Source organism: Oncorhynchus nerka, linkage group LG18 (genome assembly GCF_034236695.1).
Source record: "Oncorhynchus nerka isolate Pitt River linkage group LG18, Oner_Uvic_2.0, whole genome shotgun sequence".
Taxonomy (NCBI): domain Eukaryota; kingdom Metazoa; phylum Chordata; class Actinopteri; order Salmoniformes; family Salmonidae; genus Oncorhynchus; species Oncorhynchus nerka.
Window position 1 is genome coordinate 25,073,545 of NC_088413.1, and position 19,395 is coordinate 25,092,939.

Below are 19,395 nucleotides of genomic sequence, written 5' to 3' on the forward strand. Positions count from 1 at the left end.
GGTAAACAGGAAGTAATTGTCTTAGATGTGCTGTTTTGAATGTTTGACCTCCACCTGAATTCAACAAGGGACCTGCATGACATGGCAACAATAGACACACATCTGCAATGAGAAGGAGCGAGAGAGACAGAGAGACAGAAAGAGAGGAGGAGAGAGAGTGACTTACCGCGTGGGGGTCCTGGTTGTCACTAAGCTGGCCAAGCGTGGGGCTCTGGTGGCAGTGTTTAGGCTTCCTGGGTCTGGGGCCCTCGTGGTGGACCCCTCCCTGGCTAGTCTGGTAGTCCCTCCTGACTCCTTCCTCACCCACGCTGATGCCACAGCTGATAGTTCTGCTAACGCTGCCGGCCGCTGGGATGTTCTCCTTGTTGATGTCTCCTTCCCCCAGAGACGAGGATCTGTTTTCAAATGGAGAGAAAGGAAAGAAGAGGAGGAATCAAACTGACTTTCTCCCTTTCTCTCTCTGTAACAAAGCGGCTTGGGTTCCAAATGACAAGGTCATCGTACTTATACCTTGTACCCAGGCTAACGCCATGTTTAGAATGTGCGCTAATTCTATTTACAGAGTACAGTGGACTTGTCTTATTGACGTTGTATGGTGGGTGGCTGCACTAATGTAGTCCGCTAATCCATGTTTTCACTGCTTCTCCAGGCTCCATCAGGTCTCTATCAACAAAGATTAGCTTGGTATCACAAGGACCCCAGACTCCATTATAACCCCAATGGACATGACCACTAGAGGCGAGGCCATTGGAAGCATAGAGTTAGAATTACTAGAATTGACATCGGATCATAATAAGTCTCCCAGTGATATTGGTCAATCCAATGGTGGAAACTGCCATTGTTGATGCCTAGAACTCTGAGAATGTCACTCCGTTCGTAACAACTCACAAACAAAGGATGCCATTGACCAAATATACCAATCAACAACAGTAAAGGCAGATCCTACACCAATTGGGTGAGACAAATGTCCTATCTAAGGATTCATTCTATGGTCCATACCTGCTCCTGTCCCGATGTCTCTGAGCCTCTTCCTGCTCCCTCTGGTGCCGACGTCTCTGCCGTGCCGTCGGGGTTACCACGGGCGACGAGGAGCAACCGGTCCACTCGGAATCCTCCGTCGTACTTTGACCTCCTCCGCACATGTGCACATCGAAGAGATGCTGCTCCACTGCCGACCTGATGGTCCTCTCCAGAACACTAGAGAGAGAGATGGCGAGAGAGAGCAGAGGGAGAAAGGATGTTATTGAGAAATACGATATGCACCAGACAAAGCTTCTTCCGCAGCTGTCATTGAAACGACTGAAATAACTATGCTGCATGGTCACCACTATGTCCTCCTGGAACTGTTCATCGTAGTGAGTATATAATATAACTATGCTGCATGGTCACCACTATGTCCTCCTGGAACTGTTCATCGTAGTGAGTATATAATATAACTATGCTGCATGGTCACCACTATGTCCTCCTGGAACTGTTCATCGTAGTGAGTATAAGTATGCTGCATGGTCACCACTATGTCCTCCTGGAACTGTTCATCGTCACCACTATGTCCTCCTGAACTGTATATAATATAACTATGCTGCATGGTCACCACTATGTCCTCCTGGAACGTAGTGAGTATATAATATAACTATGCTGCATGGTCACCACTATGTCCTCCTGGAACTGTTCATCGTAGTGAGTATATAATATAACTATGCTGCATGGTCACCACTATGTCCTCCTGGAACTGTTCATCGTAGTGAGTATAATTATGCTGCATGGTCACCACTATGTCCTCCTGGAAACTATGCTGCATGGTCACCACTATGTCCTCCTGGAACTGTTCATCGTAGTGAGTATATAATACAACTATGCTGCATGGTCACCACTATGTCCTCCTGGAACTGTTCATTGTAGTGAGTATATAATATAACTATGTTGCATGGTCACCACTATGTCCTCCTGGAACTGTTCATTGTAGTGAGTATATAATATAACTATGTTGCATGGTCACCACTATGTCCTCCTGGAACTGTTCATCGTACTGAGTATATAATATAGAATGGCAGTGTACTCACTTAGTCAGGTCAGATCTACACCGGACAGATGAGAGGTGGTTGCTGTGGAGAGAGAGAAAGAAAGAAAGAGAGAGAAAGAAAGAAAGAGAGAAAGAAAGAAAGAAAGAAAGAAGAAAGAAAGAGAGAAAGAAAGGAGAGAAAGAGAGTGAGAGAAAGAAAGAAAGAGAGAGAGAGCATGTTTTAAGACAGCAGAGAGACAGTTGGTCTGAACAGGCAGTCCTCACAGGCCCAAAGGCTCTGTAGCTGACCACAGGCAGTCCTCACAGGCCCAAAGGCTCTGTAGCTGACCACAGGCAGTCCTCACAGGCCCCAAGGCTCTGTAGCTGACCACAGGCAGTCCTCACAGGCCCCAAGGCTCTGTAGCTGACCACAGGCAGCACTCACAGGCCCCAAGGCTCTGTAGCTGACTACAGGCAGTCCTCACAGGTCCCAAGGCTCTGTAGCTGACCACAGGCAGCCCTCACAGGCCCCAAGGCTCTGTAGCTGACCACAGGCAGCCCTCGCAGGCCCCAAGGCTCTGTAGCTGACCACAGGCAGCCCTCACAGGCCCCAAGGCTCTGTAGCTGACCACAGGCAGCCAGGGTGTGTGTGTTATGTATGTACATGTGTCCGTGTGTGTGTGTGCGCGAGTGTGTCAAAACGTCAGCCGTATTCAGCTCCTAAGGAGGCCCTCTGGGAGCAAAGTGGCTGGCTGCCATGGTGACCGGTAAGCTGTGATCGCACGTCTCCCCCTTAATATTAGTCTATTGTTACACACGCACGTGCACACAAACCCAAGCACGTACACACACCTAATGAAGAGGACATGACAGGCCTTACATACAGTGAGTGACAGCAGATTACCAGCTCCTCTCTCGTCTGACGTGTCTGTGTGTGTCAGTTTGTGTGGTGTGTGTGTGTTTGTGTGAGTGCGTCTGCTAGACCAGGTGATAGTGATATGGCCTACTACCCCCTTCCCTTAAGAGATAGTATGCAGTGTCAGCACAGCTATTGAGGCCAGGCGTACAAGGTGATTTTTCAGTTCAACAACAACATGAATATAGGTCATTACTAATGGCTTTTGGCACCATACTCTAGATACAGTATCTTACTAAATATGAATATTACATCTTATTAATACAAATCTAGAATACACTCCTCAATCCATTTCAATGTCAATAGGAGGCTATTTGAGCTCCAACAGTACCAGGAAAGACCAGAGGAATTCACAGAAATACACACAAGCATGACTTCCTTCCTTCAGCTTGTGTGTGGGGGTACTGAGCACCCAACAATACACAATATTCTCCTTACATCTCATCCATCAGCATCAGTGTTGACAGTGATAGCGTGTGTGTGTGTGTGTGTGTGTATGTGTGTGTGGCCAAGGTGAGGATGGACAAATGAGAGAGCTGATGGAATAGAGATCAGAGTAATTACATGGGATTAAAACAGTGATTCTAGAACATAGATGAAAAGTGTGTGTGTACGGTGTTAGTGTGTAAACAGAGCATAAAACAATGAACAGTCACATCAAACAAGAGATTAATTGAAGCCAAGCTTGTCGCTTATCTGATTATCACGAGGTAATTCTGATGACTTTTCAAAATGTGTACAATCAACACATTTTTTAGTCTGGCATGTTCTATTCTCGTTCAGTTCTAGCCAAAGGTTTTATTTTAAAACTGAGTTAATGGTAAATGTCGCAATGTCCCGAAAATAATTGACTAAAATGGATGACACGGTCAGTGTTGAAAAGCCAAATATACATCTGGTACCAAATGCTAGGGGTTAAAATAACTAACATGTATTAATGTGTCACCAAGATGTTATGGCCCATAATGTGTCACCAAGATGTTGGACACCGTAATATTTTGAAAGGTTAAAATCAATCAATCAAATGTATTTATAAAGCCCTTTTTACATGAGCAGATGCCACAAAGTGCTTGTACAAACAAAAATAACTTCATATGTCACGAGGTACTATGGGTCATTTTGACACCAAAATATACTGAACCAAAATATAAAACGCAAAGTGTTAGTCCAATGTTTCACAAGACAAAATAAAAGATCCCAGAAATCTCCCATACGCACAACAACTTTATTTCTCAAATTTTGTGCACAAATTTCTTTACATCCCTGTTAGTGAGCACTTATCCTTTGCCAAGATAATCCATCCACCTGACAGGTGTAGCATACCAAGAAGCTGATTAAACAGCATGATTATTACACAGGTGCACCTTGTGCTGGGGACAATAAAAGGCCACTCTAAAAAGTATTGTCACACAACACTGCAGATGTTTAAACTTTTGAGGGAGTGTGCAATTGGCATGCTGACTGCAGAAATGTCCAGCAGAGCTGTTGCCAGAGAATTGAATGTTAATTTCTCTACCATAAGCCGCGTCCTACGTTGTTTTAGCGTTTTAGAGAATTTGGCAATACGTCCAACCGGCCTCAAACGCAGACCAGGCGTAACCACGCCAGTCCAGGACCTCCACATCCGGCTTCTTCACCTGCGGGATCATCTGACCCCAGCCACCCGGACAGCTGATGAAACTGTGGGTTTGATGACAGCTGATGAAACTGTGGGTTTGTACAACCAAAATAATTTCTGCACAAACTATCAGAAACCGTCTCAGGGAAGCTCACGTGAGTGTTCGTCGTCCTAACCAGGGTCTTGACCTGACTGCAGTTCAGCATCTTAACTGACTTTAGTGGGCAAATGCTCACCTTCAATGGCTTAAACATGTTTTTGACAAGGGAAGGAACCTTAATGAATAAAGTCAAGGTCACCATTAGAGGGAGACATCATTTGGATATCCTAGTTACCTTGGGATGGGGTGAATCGTTAGGACTTAGTGTTTATCAAACATATGGTAATAAGTACATAATAAGCATGTTATGACAGGTCTTTAATATTTAACCCTATTCATAATGCAAACGCTTCCAAGATGGACAATACAGTTCTATTCTATTCTGTCTCCTGTTGTGTCTTTTGGACAGTGCCATATTTATCCTGCAACAAGGGCAGCAGTCGTTAGCCTGTTTACATGCAACCTAAACCTCCCAATGTGAAGTCTCTAGTCTAGTGTAACAACCAGGAGACTGGGAATGCCAACCCCATGCCAAGTAGCCTCTGTCCGGGCACAACAGCGGGCAAAAGGGGGGTAAGTACCGGTAGGCTACCAATCCATTCCAGGATATGACATCACTGTCTGGAAAGGGATTATATGTACCACTGAGTTTAGCTATTAAAACCTTCCGCCCACTCTAGACACGTACATGTAACAAGTCTGGAATGAGGTGAGGCTTGGGTAGCGTCTCAAATGACACCCTATTCCCTATTTAGTGCACTACTTTTGACCAGGACCCATAGGGCTCTGGTCAAAAGTAGTGCACTAGATAGGGAATAGGGTGCCATTTCGGATGCAGGCTTGGTGTGCAATGAATATGCCCTGTGGGTCGTGAACTGTCAAACAGTCGGCCCCTGGCCATGACCTTCCCTTACCGCAAGAGGAGCACACACGGTTCTCTTGACTGTCAACAGAATAAGAGACTGTGACTCAGGATCCAGAACCTCCATCTTAAAACAGAGACAAGAGAGAGATCCAAATCCAGGACTGAGAGCATTGTGATATCAAACACTTATTTCATGTTAGATAAGTAATGATTCATTCAGGTTCATTTAAAGTTTTTTCATCAGCTGGCAAGCCAACAACAAGAAGAAATAGAAATAGTAGCTATCATTATAACTAGGCCTTGGGTAGGTATCATTATAACTCAAAGCAAACCACAGGGTGGAATTGGAGTCAGATAATCAACATGGTTACAATCATTGGAGACCTATTTGTGCTCCAATACTGTAGTCATGGTGACCAACGCACCACAACAAATGTCCTACTGGGGATCTACTTCCATGGCAGAGCGCTCCATCGTGTCTTTATGGAGATGAACTGGTTAGACAGTGAGGCTATAAGGTTGCATCCCAAACTACACCCAATTCCCTTATTAGTGCCCTTGTCAAAAGTAGTGCACTATATAGGGAGTAGGGTGCCATTTGGGACGCTCCAGGTTACTTTTACTCTAGTTAACAAGTGAGTGAGTGAGTGAGTGAGTGAGTGAGTGAGTGAGTGAGTGAGTGAGAACGCTATGCTAAAAATGTTATAGGAGTGGGTCAGAGGCACTAGAAGTACTAACAGTCCATTAAAAGCTGTAATATATAATTATCATTGAAAGCAAGTCTAAGAAGCGGTAGATGTTCTATGTGCACTATTTCTATGCTTCCCATGCTTAAGTTTAGTTTTTGCGTGTTTTACTTTTGGTTTTGTACATCAGCTGAAAGTACAATATTTTTGGTTATGGAAAATATATTTCACAGTGGGGTGGCAGGTAGCCTAGTGGTTAGAGCGTTGGACTAGTAACCCAAAGGTTGCAAGATCGAATCCCTGAGCTGACAAGGTAAAAATCGGTCGTTCTGACCCTGAACAAGGCAGTTAACCCACTGTTCCTAGGCAGTCATTGAAAATAAGAATTTGCTCTTAACTGATTTGCCTAGTTAAATAAAGGAAAATGTATATATTTCACAGTGGTTTAGATGGTACAAAGAGGCAGTAAACGTAGAGGAAAAACTCCCAGAGTCACTCTAAAGGGGGCTTGAAACAGACCAAACATTAAATGAGACACATCCAACTCAGTGTGTGCGTGCCCAACATACAGGGATTCAAAGGAAATTGTTCAACTTGTTTTGTCACAAACTGAAATTAAGCGAACAGAAATGGACTTATTAGAAAGCATGACCCTAGCATTTCTAACACACAGGCTGTGTAGTGGTAAACATCAGTCATATGTTTCTCCTTTTTAGGTCTTTGGCATCAGGGGTGATACCCCCATACCGGCCCATATTTTTACTTGATACCCCCATACCGGCCCATTTTTATCCTCGAGGCCTCCACACTAGGCTTGGGCGATATACCGGAGTATTTGGAAATACTGGCTGTGCTATACCACTGCAAGAAACCTAAGATGTGTCAAATAAATGATATCCAGCTCAGGGCTCCAGCTATACATTTGGTTTGCTAACTTGCTAGATGTCAAGATCAAGCTTCTTGGTTACAGCAGAGACATTCAATCCCCTCCTGGGTCAAGATCCCTGTTGCCTAAATTGTTTTGTGCGTACCCAGTATGGTACAGAAACGGAAACCAGCCATTTGTCCCTTGAGGGCCCCGACAGGCCCACTGGGCTAAAAATGGACCAGCCAATCTGGCATTTGCCCGTAATGCCAGATGGCCAGTCCACCCCTGTTTGGCATCCTTCATCATCATATACATTATGGCCTCTGAGCCATCACCATCGATGAGCGAAATCGTTGTGAAAATATCAGATGTATGCTACTGGTCACGGTCTTGAACACATAACTAGGTATATGTGAAGGATGAAACCTGTTTAGGGTACATTTCAAAGGAGAAAAGGCCGAATGAGGGTCTGTGCCAAGGCTTAGGAACTTACTATAGAGTTCAGCAGGTACACTTGCATTCAATTTGCCTCAAAGTACCTGGTGAAGGCGGTAAAAGTTGACGTGACTAGAGTTTACAGTATCAGCCAAACCGGAAGTTAACAGGAAGTGATGCCATAAAATGTCATGGGGGGTGCCTGACTGGAGGGTGACTCATAGATCAGGTGTCAGAGCAGAATGATCCGGTTCAACCAGAGATTCCACTAAGAACCTTGTTCGTCTGATCTCACTGTATGGCAAGGTGTCAAAACCAGAACGATCCGGTTCCATTAAGAACCATGTTGGTCTGATGTCACTGTATGACATCAGTTCATGATGGGTATATGTTTTGGTAAATACTTCCATCAAGTGGATTGTCAAACTATGTTGGGAATCTGGTTCCGCACTATAGATGTAGTAACATGAAATGTTCTGTTATATGATATATTTGTGAAGCTATGTACCTATTTCTTCAGATACTTTGTCAATACAGTGATGCATCAATATCCAGATGTATGAAACAATGGGATGTACTGTATGACAATTGATCTCATTTGAGATGTTAAATTGTACAATTACAATTTCAGGAGTACAGTGTGTAGGCCGGTTGGAGAGGTCAATATCCAGAATGACCAGCATGATAACAATAAACAAAAAGGTGTCAGTCTCAACCTCAGGGTTGACAGAGATCCCTTTCTTCTCACGACTATACAAATCAGGGAAATGTTTTGGTTTGTACAGCGTTACGGGAAGTCTTGCTGGACCAGAGACCACGTGCTCACACTGCCACCATCATAACAACGACAGCTTGCATGTGCACAGCATGCCCCCTCCCTCCCCTCCTCTTTCTGGTGGGCCTATTGTTTCCTATGTTAATGCATTGAGATGGCATGAAATGCAGCGGATAGGCCCCATGACCCCACATCTCCATAATAACATCCTGTCGACCTCTTTTCTCAGGACAAAAACAAGACCAGGACCTACCTTATGTAGAAAGGAGATATGGGTCTGCTGTCTTCCTCTTGGGAGCTGAAATGCAAAAAACAAAAAAAACTAAAAACAGTTAGGTTTTAGCCACTGTGAGAGTGATGCAATATTACATATGAAGCACACTTTTTTTCCTCCCTTTCTCTGCACCTCAGTGGTTTTTTTAGGGGACAGAATGTCCTTTTGTCTCTGGAACAATAGCCACCTAATGCTCCTGTCAGTTCAGTACGTTTTGTTAAAGCTTGTCTCTGGGAATTATTAAAGCGACAGTTGAAGGGCCGTGTGTGCCCTCCTCTGGTATAGCTCTGGCGGGGCCTGGGCCAATAGTTACACATGACAGAAATGATGCAACAAGAACGGGAACTTCTTAATGTGGAGATTGCTTAACATGTACATATCGTGAAAATTACTTTAACCTGCCGAGGGCCTTACTACCCTAAACATCACGTAGCCTACAGAAGCATGTGTGATTAACATAGTGTATAAAATTGCTGCAAAAAGGCCTAAATATTGCCAAGGAAAGGGTTACATTGCCTTCATAAGGAAGCCAAACCTCAATCACCAGTGCCCTTTTCTCATAACCATGGGGTACAGTACATGAAAGTTGGCAATTGTGCCAATAAACAACAGCTAATAATGTCTAATCATGGGTTGTAAATAGGGTTAGACACTTTTGAAATAAACAATAGACTCACTAATACACACAAGACTGAATTGTGGTTAAATGGGCCATGGAGAATATATTTGGACTGTGTTTTTGGGTACGTGCAGTAGCTCCAGTAGTCTAACGGTAAGGAGGGTGTGAGTATGTCACCGTCTAGGGCTGAGAGGGGAGAACATACCACTGGTTTAGCTGCCCGGGGTGTAAAGGCCGAACACCGTACCAAGTTCAAAACAGAGGATTTAGGTTTCAGTTTGTCGAGAACCGAAATGGGCCGAAGTTCATTCAACTTCAAAAGCTTACCATATCACATGATCTGGCCTCTATCTTGAAGAATTCTGAATGAGTGTGTGTATGTGAGATTCTTTTCTTCCCTTAGCTCCTCTAATACAACCTACGTACATAGTCTATGAAATCCCCCTTCCGGATCAAGGTACCAAGAGCACCTCACAACAGCATTTCACAATTTGTACGTATTGCTAGTGGAAGCCAGCCGAGAAATGTTTCCCTATACTTAGGCCGTGTTAACCAGTCTGGCAAGCGTATTAAAATAATGTGTGCTGTCACGAATTGTTGCAAACGGAAATCCTGCTTACCCACTAACTTACTTAAGGAATAACAAGTGGCTCTGTTGAGGAGACTTAATCCTCGCAGAGGTGACGGAAAACTAGCAAACAACTTGGCCAGGCTGGCAACCCTCCACCATCTTGTAGACAAATAAATCATCTTTATTTCATTCAACTCAACACATTTTTACCATAGTGCCCTATTGACCAGGTTGTTTAAATAATGGTTTCAGGATCAATTTGTTTGACACTACCATTTTCACATTTGACCCATTGGTCATATTCAAGCTCACAGAATTAATTTCAGGTTCATAGCCTTGCATTATTATATGGATGTGACTACTAGCCTGGAATCTAAACTTTGGTTGAAACTGAGCCATATTCCGTTTGGGTTCCAGTCCAGGTGACTCCATGTCCAAAAGGAGGATCTTACTGGAGTATACGTTCTCCTGATTGGAGGTCAGTGTTCCAGCCCTCCTCCCCTTCTCCTCTGCGCCCTCCAGGCCTCTTCCACACTACTAATGCCTCTTCCACACTACTAATGCCTCTTCCACACTACTAATGCCTCTTCCACACTACTAATGCCTCTTCCACACTACTAATAAGGACGATAAACCATAGCCTGCTTCATGGTCCATTCTTAGAATGTTTGGAGAATAGAACCTGCAGTGTACCAAACCTAAAAAGCTTGGACCGGTTACCTACTTGAGCCCCTATTGGTGTACACTCTCATAACCCAAGTTACAGACGGTACATTCCACCATAGACCAAGGTGTTAAGGGAATGCTACCATAAACCCATCACGCTTCAGAGATTACGACATTTTTGCCAAAGGGGCAATGGGGGAACATATTGGAACTCTGGAGAGAAAAGTAGCCAATTGTGAATGAGCAATATGGTTTGTAGGCAGCTTTCCTTCTTAACCAGTAAATCAGTTTTCAATGCATTTCTAGCATAATTCTAGAGTAATGAAAGGGAACAGCTGGCGAGAGCACAGTGATATGCTCATATGATCATCCAGATTCATTATGTTGAGATGTACCAATGACCTTGACCTGTAGTTGTACTGTGGTTGACCAGTTTCAGCTCTTCACGTTGACATTATGGCCATAAACCAGGTCAACGGGGTTAAATCACCATGGCAGCAGGAACATGGCGACTTCCTCTTACTAAGCTACACTGAACAAAAATATAAAACGCAACATGCAATCATTTCAACGATTTTACTGAGTTACAGTTCATATAAGGAAATCAGTTCATTGAAATAAATTAGGCCATTACTATGTTGGTCACAGATACCTTTAAAAAAAGGTAGGGACGTGGATCAGAAAACCAGTCAGTATCTGGTGTGACCATCATTTGCCTCATGCAGCCCGACACATCTCCTTCACATTGAGTTGATCAGGCTGTTGATTGTGGCCTGTGGAATGTTGTCCCACCCTCTTCAATGGCTATGCAATGTTGTTGGATATTGGCGGGAATTGGAACACGCCGTCATACCCATCGATCCAGAGCATCCCAAACATGCTCAATGAGTGACATGTCTTGTGTGTATGCAATTCAGCTTTCATGAACTGTGTACAGATCTTTGATACATGGGTCTGTGCATTATCATGCTGAAACATGAGGTGATGGTGGCAGATGAATGCACATGACAATGGGCCTCAGGTTCTCGTCACCGTATCTCTGTGCATTCAAATTCCCATTGATAAAATGCAATCGTGTTTGTTGTCCGTAGCTTGTCTGCCCATACTATAACCCCACCGCCACCATGGGGCACTCTGTTCACAGTGTTGACATCAGCAAACCGCTCACCAACATGATGCCAAACACGCTGATGTGATGGGCTGGCGTGGATAGACGTGGTCTGCGATTGTGAGGCCGGTTGGACGTACTGCCAAATTCTCTAAAATGACGTTGGAGATGGTGTATGGTAGAGAAATTAACATTGAATACTCTGGCAACAGCTCTGGTGAACATTCCTGCAGTCAGCATGACAACATGCATGTGTGAGACATCTGTGGCATTGTGCATGTCTATAATGATCATGCTGTTTAATCAGCTTCTTGATATGCCACACCTGTCAGGCGGATGGATTATCTTCGCAAAGGAGAAATGCTCACTAAAAGGGATGTAAACAAATTTGTGCACAAAATCGGAGAGAAATAAGCATTTTGTGCATATGACAAATTTCAAGGATATTTTATCAGCTCATGAAACATGGGACCAAAACATTCCATGTTGCGTTCATATTTTTGTTCAGTGTAAATGGTCATTAGTCAACACCAAAACACCAGCTGATAGCCTACTTGTAATAGCAGAAAATGGCCATCACATCTACAGATGGACCTTTAGCTCTCTAAAGGTCAATGACAGACTTGGAAGTCAAACATGGCAGAAACCACGGCAACTAGCGTCTTCTTGACTAGTGCCATTGTAGTCTCATCTCTTCCTATACATTTCTGAACCCCCTCCTAACCTATAGGCCGGTTCAGCAGCCAATAACATTTGAGCCAAGTCTCTGACCCTCTTCTCCTATTGGCTGCTTAGGAGCCAATGACACCTGTTTGAATCAGAATTGATATCTTCTCTCTTTTTCTGCAGATGGGGACCATTGTAGGAGTATCCTGTAGGTTAGAGTGGTTGAGGACAGAACAGGTGCCAGCTACTAGGGTTTTCCCTCCTTAAATCCAATGTAGACTTGTTGGATGAGGCTCCCTGTTGGCCAACAATAATCTCCCCAGAGTGTCTGACACTCACACCAGACCGTTACACCCCCCCACACACACACCCGCTTTCAATGGATTTCTTTCTAAGAAAGATAATGGGTCACAAGTCAGTGAACAATGGCAACTACATACAACAACCAGCATGTGCATGTAGCCTGTATCTAGAAGAGACCCTATGAGTGCCTACGTGATGTGATAGGTAGCCTAGCAGTTAAGAACATTGAGCCAGTAACTGAAAGGTGGCTTTTTTTCAATCCCAGAGCCAACTAGGGGTGGGGGGTTCACATGCCTTTACTATGCTGTCTTGTGCTTCTGATTTGAGACATGAGGATGAATTGATAGGAGCCTTTGTAATGATGAAGCATCTATCCCGGTTGCTAGACAGGATCAATGTCTAAACCGTGCACAGAGAGTGGGCAAACATTTCTTCACAGTCTCCTAGTGTTACAACGAGTTGATCTCTGATGATGCAATACCTCTATGTAGTATCCTAGTGATCTCTGATGATGATGATGCAATACCTCTATGTAGTATCCTAGTGTTCTCTGATGATGATGATGCAATACCTCTACGTAGTATCCTAGTGTTCTCTGATGATGATGCAATACCTCTATGTCATATCCTAGGAAACCCACTGTAGTCTACTCTCAATGAGAGTGTGTGTGTGTGGCCCGGTTTGTAGAAACGCAGGCAGGTACAATGTTAAACATACACATGTGGAGTTTGCATAGCAGTGCCACCGGCAAACTGGTATTTTCCAAACCGGTGAGAGGCCGACATGTAAAGTGAAGCCCTTATTCATGGCTCAAATCCTGCTTATATGCCGGTCATCTAAGCTGACAGGTGGAAAACGTAGCACAGTGAAGTGCAGACTAATCATCTGAATCAATTGATGGAAAATGTGTAATTGTAGTTGTTTTTTAAAGGGGAGATCTGATAAAGACTAGCATAGAAGGATGAAGAACAGAAGTAGAGGGGCCAATAGGAGATATTCTAGCCCAGGGGTTACAATTTGACCCCAGAGAAATCTCAACTGATAACCTAAGTACGTATCTTCCAATGGCCTAGATCTCACAGCTCAAGATTGAACAAAATGCAGTTCAACACCACTAGCATTCTACCCATCTCTCAGTTGAAATCCAGTTTAATCCAGTTTGTTCCTGCTTAGTGCTGGATGCTGTACTGACACAGATACTAGCCTGACACATACCTATGGAAAGTAAGGGCAGATTAATTGCACATGTATTTATATACAGTATTTTTATACAGTTGTACATCATATACTCCACTGAAAACATGAGGCAACTAGTAGGCTTTGGGTACCTAGGCAGTAACGTATGCGTTTCCAAATAGGTCTGGCAATCCTTCGCTAGCTATACCAGTCTGCTGAACTTTAGCTAAAAGGTCCGTCACATCATGTGACAGCAGCAATAGCAACACTGTACCAGTCAGCTATTAGCATAGCTACTAGCCTATTAGCATCCCAACAAGAGACAGGGTTGCTTATAAAGGCTACGAGGGTCTCCCTGTCACACGATCCCCAAATCGGCCATCCGATACCCCAGACTAGGGTATTTTTAAGGTATAATCCTTTAAGCCTCCGATAGATTTACTGTCCCTATGAAGTGCATGACGAGGAAAGCTGTTGCCACTCAATGGGAAAGCACCTGTTGCTATTGCTAGGGATAATTAGGTAATGATATTTATTTGACATTTATTTAGATGAAAATCTCTTTAGATGCACAATGTCATCTTCAAGAGTGTCCAAATGAAAATGAACTAAAACAAACAATACTTAGTACCAATAATAATATGGCAACTACTGTCCTTTAACAATAACATTGAAATAATAAATAATAATAGTAAAAAAGCCCTGTAGAAAGTCCCATTTTACAACCTAAAAAGGAATAGTGTTGATTTGTCATAGATTATCTGTCAAACATTTGACTAAAGTTGTGTCTTGTTGATACAAAACAAACAAACACACTGTACAGTTGAAGTCGGAAGTTGACAGACACTTACAGTGGGGAGAACAAGTATTTGATACACTGCCGATGTTGTAGGTTTTTCTACTTACAAAGCATGTAGAGGTCTGTCATTTTTATCATAGGTACACTTCAACTGTGAGAGACAGAATCTAGAGACAAAAATCCAGAAAATCACATTGTATGATTTTTAAGTAATTAATTTGCATTTTATTGCATGACATAAGTATTTGATCACCTACCAACCAGTAAGAATTCCGGCTCTCACAGACCTGTTAGTTTTACACTACCGTGCTACCTGTCCCAGACCTGCTGTTTTCAACTCTCTAAAGAGAGCAGAAGTGGTAGAGATACCCTTAATGATCGGCTATAAAAAGCCAACTGACATTTACTCCTGAGGTGCTGCACCCTCGACAACTACTGTGATTATTATTATTTGACCATGCTGGTCATTTATGAACATTTGAACATCTTGGCCATGTTCTGTTATAATCTCCACCCAGCACAGCCAGAAGAGGATTGGCCACCCCTCATAGCCTGGTTCCTCTCTAGGTTTTGGTCTTTCTAGGGAGTTTTTCCTAGCCACGGTGCTTCTACACCTGCATTGCTTGCTGTTTGGGGTTTTAGCTGGGTTTCTGTACAGCACTTTGAGATATCAGCTGATGTACGAAGGGCTATATAAATACATTTGATTTGATTTTAATTTGACTGTGCCTTTAAACAGCTTGAAAAATTCCAGAAAATGATGTCATGGCTTTAGAAGCTTCTGATAGGCTAATTGACATAATTTGAGTCAATTGGAGGTGTACCTGTGGATGTATTTCAAGGCCTACCTTCAACCTCAGTGCCTCTTTGCTTGACATCATGGGAAAATCAAAAGAAATCAGCCAAGACCTCAGAAAAAACATTTGTAGACCTCCACAAGTCTGGTTCATCCTTGGGAGCAATTTCCAAATGCCTGAAGGTACCACGTTCATCTGCACAAACAATAGCAAGCAAGTATAAACACCATGGGACCACGCAGCCGTAATACCGCTCAGGAAGGAGATGCGCTCTGTCTCCTAGAGATGAACATACCTCGGTGTGCGAAAAATGCAAATCAATCCCAGAACAACGGCAAAGGACCTTGTGAAGATGCTGGAGGAAACCGGTGCAAAAGTATCTATATCCACAGTAAAACGAGTCCTATATTGACATAAACTGAAAGGCCGCTCAGCAAGAAAGAAGCCCAAAAGAAACTCCAAAACCGCCATAAAAAAGCCAGACTACAGTTTGCAATCATACTTTTTGGAGGAATGTCCTCTGGTCTGATGAAACAAAAATAAAACTGTTTGGCCATAATAACCATCGTTATGTTTGGAGGAAAAAGGGGAGGCTTGTAAGCCGAAGAACACCAGGACAACAAAGTCAAGGTATTAGAGTGGCCATCACAAAGCCCTGACCTCAATCCTATAGAAAATTTGTGGGCAGAACTGAAAAAGCGTGTGCAAGCAAGGAGGCCTACAAACCTGACGCGGTTACACCAGCTCTGTCAGGAGGAATGAGCTAAAATTCACCCAACTTATTGTGGGAAGCTTGTGCAAGGCTACTCGAAATGTTTGACCCAAGTTAAACAATTTAAAGGCAATGCTACCAAATGCTAATTGAGTGTGTAAACTTCTGACCCACTGGGAATGTGTTGAACGAAATAAAAGCTGAAGTAAATCATTCTCTCTACTATTATTCTGACATTTCACATTTTTAAAATAAAGTGGTGATCCTAACTGACCTAAGACAGGGAATTTCTACTAGGAATAAAAGTCAGGAATTGTGAAAAATGGAGTTTAAATGTATTTGGCTAAGGTCTATGTAAACTTCCGACTTCAACTGTATATACACTTCCTCTATTAATGAAGGAGTATTGGGGGGTATGGCCAGGCACTCCTAATGCATGTTTTCAAAGACAGTTTCACGCTTTACCTGAAGGTATTTTTAGACGCTGTTATCTTATCTATTTAAAGGCAGTAAACAATACAAAAAATACTGCAAAGTCCACCACTTCCACATATGCATTTATACTGTATGTGTGTGTGTTTGCGTGAATGCACACGTGTCCAGATCAACTACTAGAGAGCTGTACTACACAAGCTGTAACACAGCCTCGTATCGGTTCAGTTTAGCATCCGTTAGCTTGTTCCTACTATTTTGTTTGCTTAGCATACATGTTCTATTTGCTCCTGCGAGATGAGCTCTGCTTTCATTTTCCTAGCTGATACTTAGTATTGAATATCTAGTGAGAACATGTATTTCTTACAAGCCCTGTGTCAGAGGTCCTCTTCCAAGTAACACCACACAACATGAAGCCTGTATTCAGCAGTTACCAGTTTCCACTGAGCCATTTATTAATTGTGAATAAACATTGAATACATATATATTTGGGCTCCTGAGTGGCACTGCATCTCAGTGTTAAAGGCATCACTACAGACCCTGGGTGGATTCCAGGCTGTATCGCAAACGGCCGTGATTGGGAGTCCCATAGGGAGGCGAACAATTGTCCCAGCGTCGTCCGGCTTAGGGTGTGGCCGGGGTAGGGTGTGGGTGTGGCCGGGGTAGGGTGTGGCCGGGGTAGGGTGTGGGTGTGGCCGGGGTAGGGTGTGGCCGTCATTGTAAATAAGAATTGGTTCTTAACTGACTTGCCTAGTTAAATAAAAGGTTAAATAAGCAATTCCTATTAAAACAAACATGATTTTATGCATGCCCAATATGACCAGGCCAATATTTTGTCTTTTCCATTAACAACTACCTGCAGGAAGCTTATTGTTTGATTGATTGATTGATTGACTAAGCCCTCCACAGACAAAAGCGCCATCTTAACTCTTACATCATAGTGACTGCATGCCATGCACTGAGGACAAGGCTATCTTGTTTAAGAGCAACTGAACACTGGGTGTGCTAGCTAGCACTAGGCTAATGCTAACATCAACCCTAAGGAGGCCTCAACAACCAACCAACACAGCTGTACATGTTATTTTGCAGACATGCTATTCCCAGACTGGGGACACTTGATCCAGACAGTGTCCAGTTTCAGCCAACTTATAATAAATATGTTTAGATGCCATTGGGATGCCACAGGAGCCTTGCGACCAAGATCGGCTCCCGGCTTTTTAGATCCCAAATGGCAGCTGGCTGTTCTGAGCTCCGCACAGTCACCCTACAATGATGGGAACGTCTCACCAACGCAAACAGGGGTCATAAGATATTTACAACTAGTCTCTCGTACTGTGTTATTACACAGGGTTACTAGGATGGACCTCTAAACTCATACTGTACTATTACATACTGAAAATAATAATAACTATTTCTATAGCGCTTTTCAATACAAGTAACAAAGTGTTTCTCATCATAAAATAAAGGTACTAGAAAATAAACAAAGACAGGAGGAAGGTGAACGAAACAAGCTAATTTCAATCACACATTCAAAATCATACATTAAAAGCATCTTTATAAAACTGTGTCTTCAGCAGGGATTTAAAAAGAGGCACTGAATCCGCAAGCTTGATCTCGTCTGGCAGACCCTCCCAAAGTCTAGGGTCCCTAATGGAAAATGTTTGGTCTCCTTTTGTTTTCAACCAAGACTTTGGAATGGTCAACAGGTCCCTGCCAGAGGATCTCAGGCTGCGTCCTGGCTCGTAGAGAGATAAAGGATCAGAGATATAGAGGATCTCAGGCTGCGTCCTGGCTCGTAGGGAGATAAAGGATCAGAGATATAGAGGATCTCAGGCTGCGTCCTGGCTCGTAGGGAGATAAAGGATCAGAGATATAGAGGATCTCAGGCTGCGTCCTGGCTCGTAGGGAGATAAAGGATCAGAGATATAGAGGATCTCAGGCTGCGTCCTGGCTCGTAGGGAGATAAAGGATCAGAGATATACAGGATCTCAGGCTGCGTCCTGGCTCGTAGAGAGATAAAGGATCAGAGATATACAGGATCTCAGGCTGCGTCCTGGCTCGTAGAGAGATAAAGGATCAGAGATATACAGGATCTCAGGCTGCGTCCTGGCTCGTAGAGAGATAAAGGATCAGAGATATACAGGATCTCAGGCTGCGTCCTGGCTCGTAGAGAGATAAAGGATCAGAGATATACAGGACGTAGAGATAAAGGATCTCAGGATCTCAGGCTGCGTCCTGGCTCGTAGGGAGATAAAGGATCAGAGATATAGAGATCTCAGGCTGCGTCCTGGCTCGTAGGGAGATAAAGGATCAGAGATATACAGGATCTCAGGCTGCGTCCTGGCTCGTAGGGAGATAAAGGATCAGAGATATACAGGATCTCAGGCTGCGTCCTGGCTCGTAGGGAGATAAAGGATCAGAGATATAGAGGATCTCAGGCTGCGTCCTGGCTCGTAGGGAGATAAAGGATCAGAGATATACAGGATCTCAGGCTGCGTCCTGGCTCGTAGGGAGATAAAGGATCAGAGATATACAGGATCTCAGGCTGCGTCCTGGCTCGTAGAGAGATGGCTCGTAGAGAGATAAAGGATCAGAGATATAGAGGATCTCAGGCTGCGTCCTGGCTCGTAGGGAGATAAAGGATCAGAGATATACAGGATCTCAGGCTGCGCGCTCGTAGAGATAAAGGATCAGAGATATACAGGATCTCAGGCTCGAGATAAAGGATCAGAGATAGTAGAGATAAAGGATCAGAGGATAGGCTACAGGATCTCAGGCTGCGTCCTGGCTCGTAGAGAGATAAAGGATCAGAGATATACAGGATCTCAGGCTGCGTCCTGGCTCGTAGAGAGATAAAGGATCAGAGATATACAGGATCTCAGGCTGCGTCCTGGCTCGTAGAGAGATAAAGGATCAGAGATATACAGGATCTCAGGCTGCGTCCTGGCTCGTAGAGAGATAAAGGATCAGAGATATAGGACGGGGCTAAACCGAGCCTTAAACATGATTG

At 43.7% G+C, this 19,395-nt stretch overlaps 1 protein-coding gene across 4 annotated transcripts in view; it reads right to left on the bottom strand.

Annotated features, from left to right (window-relative positions):
• fam13a (family with sequence similarity 13 member A) overlaps positions 1–19,395 on the bottom strand; it is an 83,038-nt gene that overhangs the window by 23,706 nt on the left and 39,937 nt on the right. For all 4 annotated transcript variants that reach the window (XM_065003878.1, XM_065003876.1, XM_065003879.1 and 1 more), the window contains exons 9-12: positions 8,516–8,560; positions 2,061–2,102; positions 1,000–1,197; positions 167–395 (exon numbers count right to left, since the gene is read on the bottom strand). In XM_065003878.1, coding sequence (XP_064859950.1) covers positions 167–395; positions 1,000–1,197; positions 2,061–2,102; positions 8,516–8,560 — 514 coding nt within the window. The remainder of the gene's footprint in view (positions 1–166; positions 396–999; positions 1,198–2,060; positions 2,103–8,515; positions 8,561–19,395) is intronic.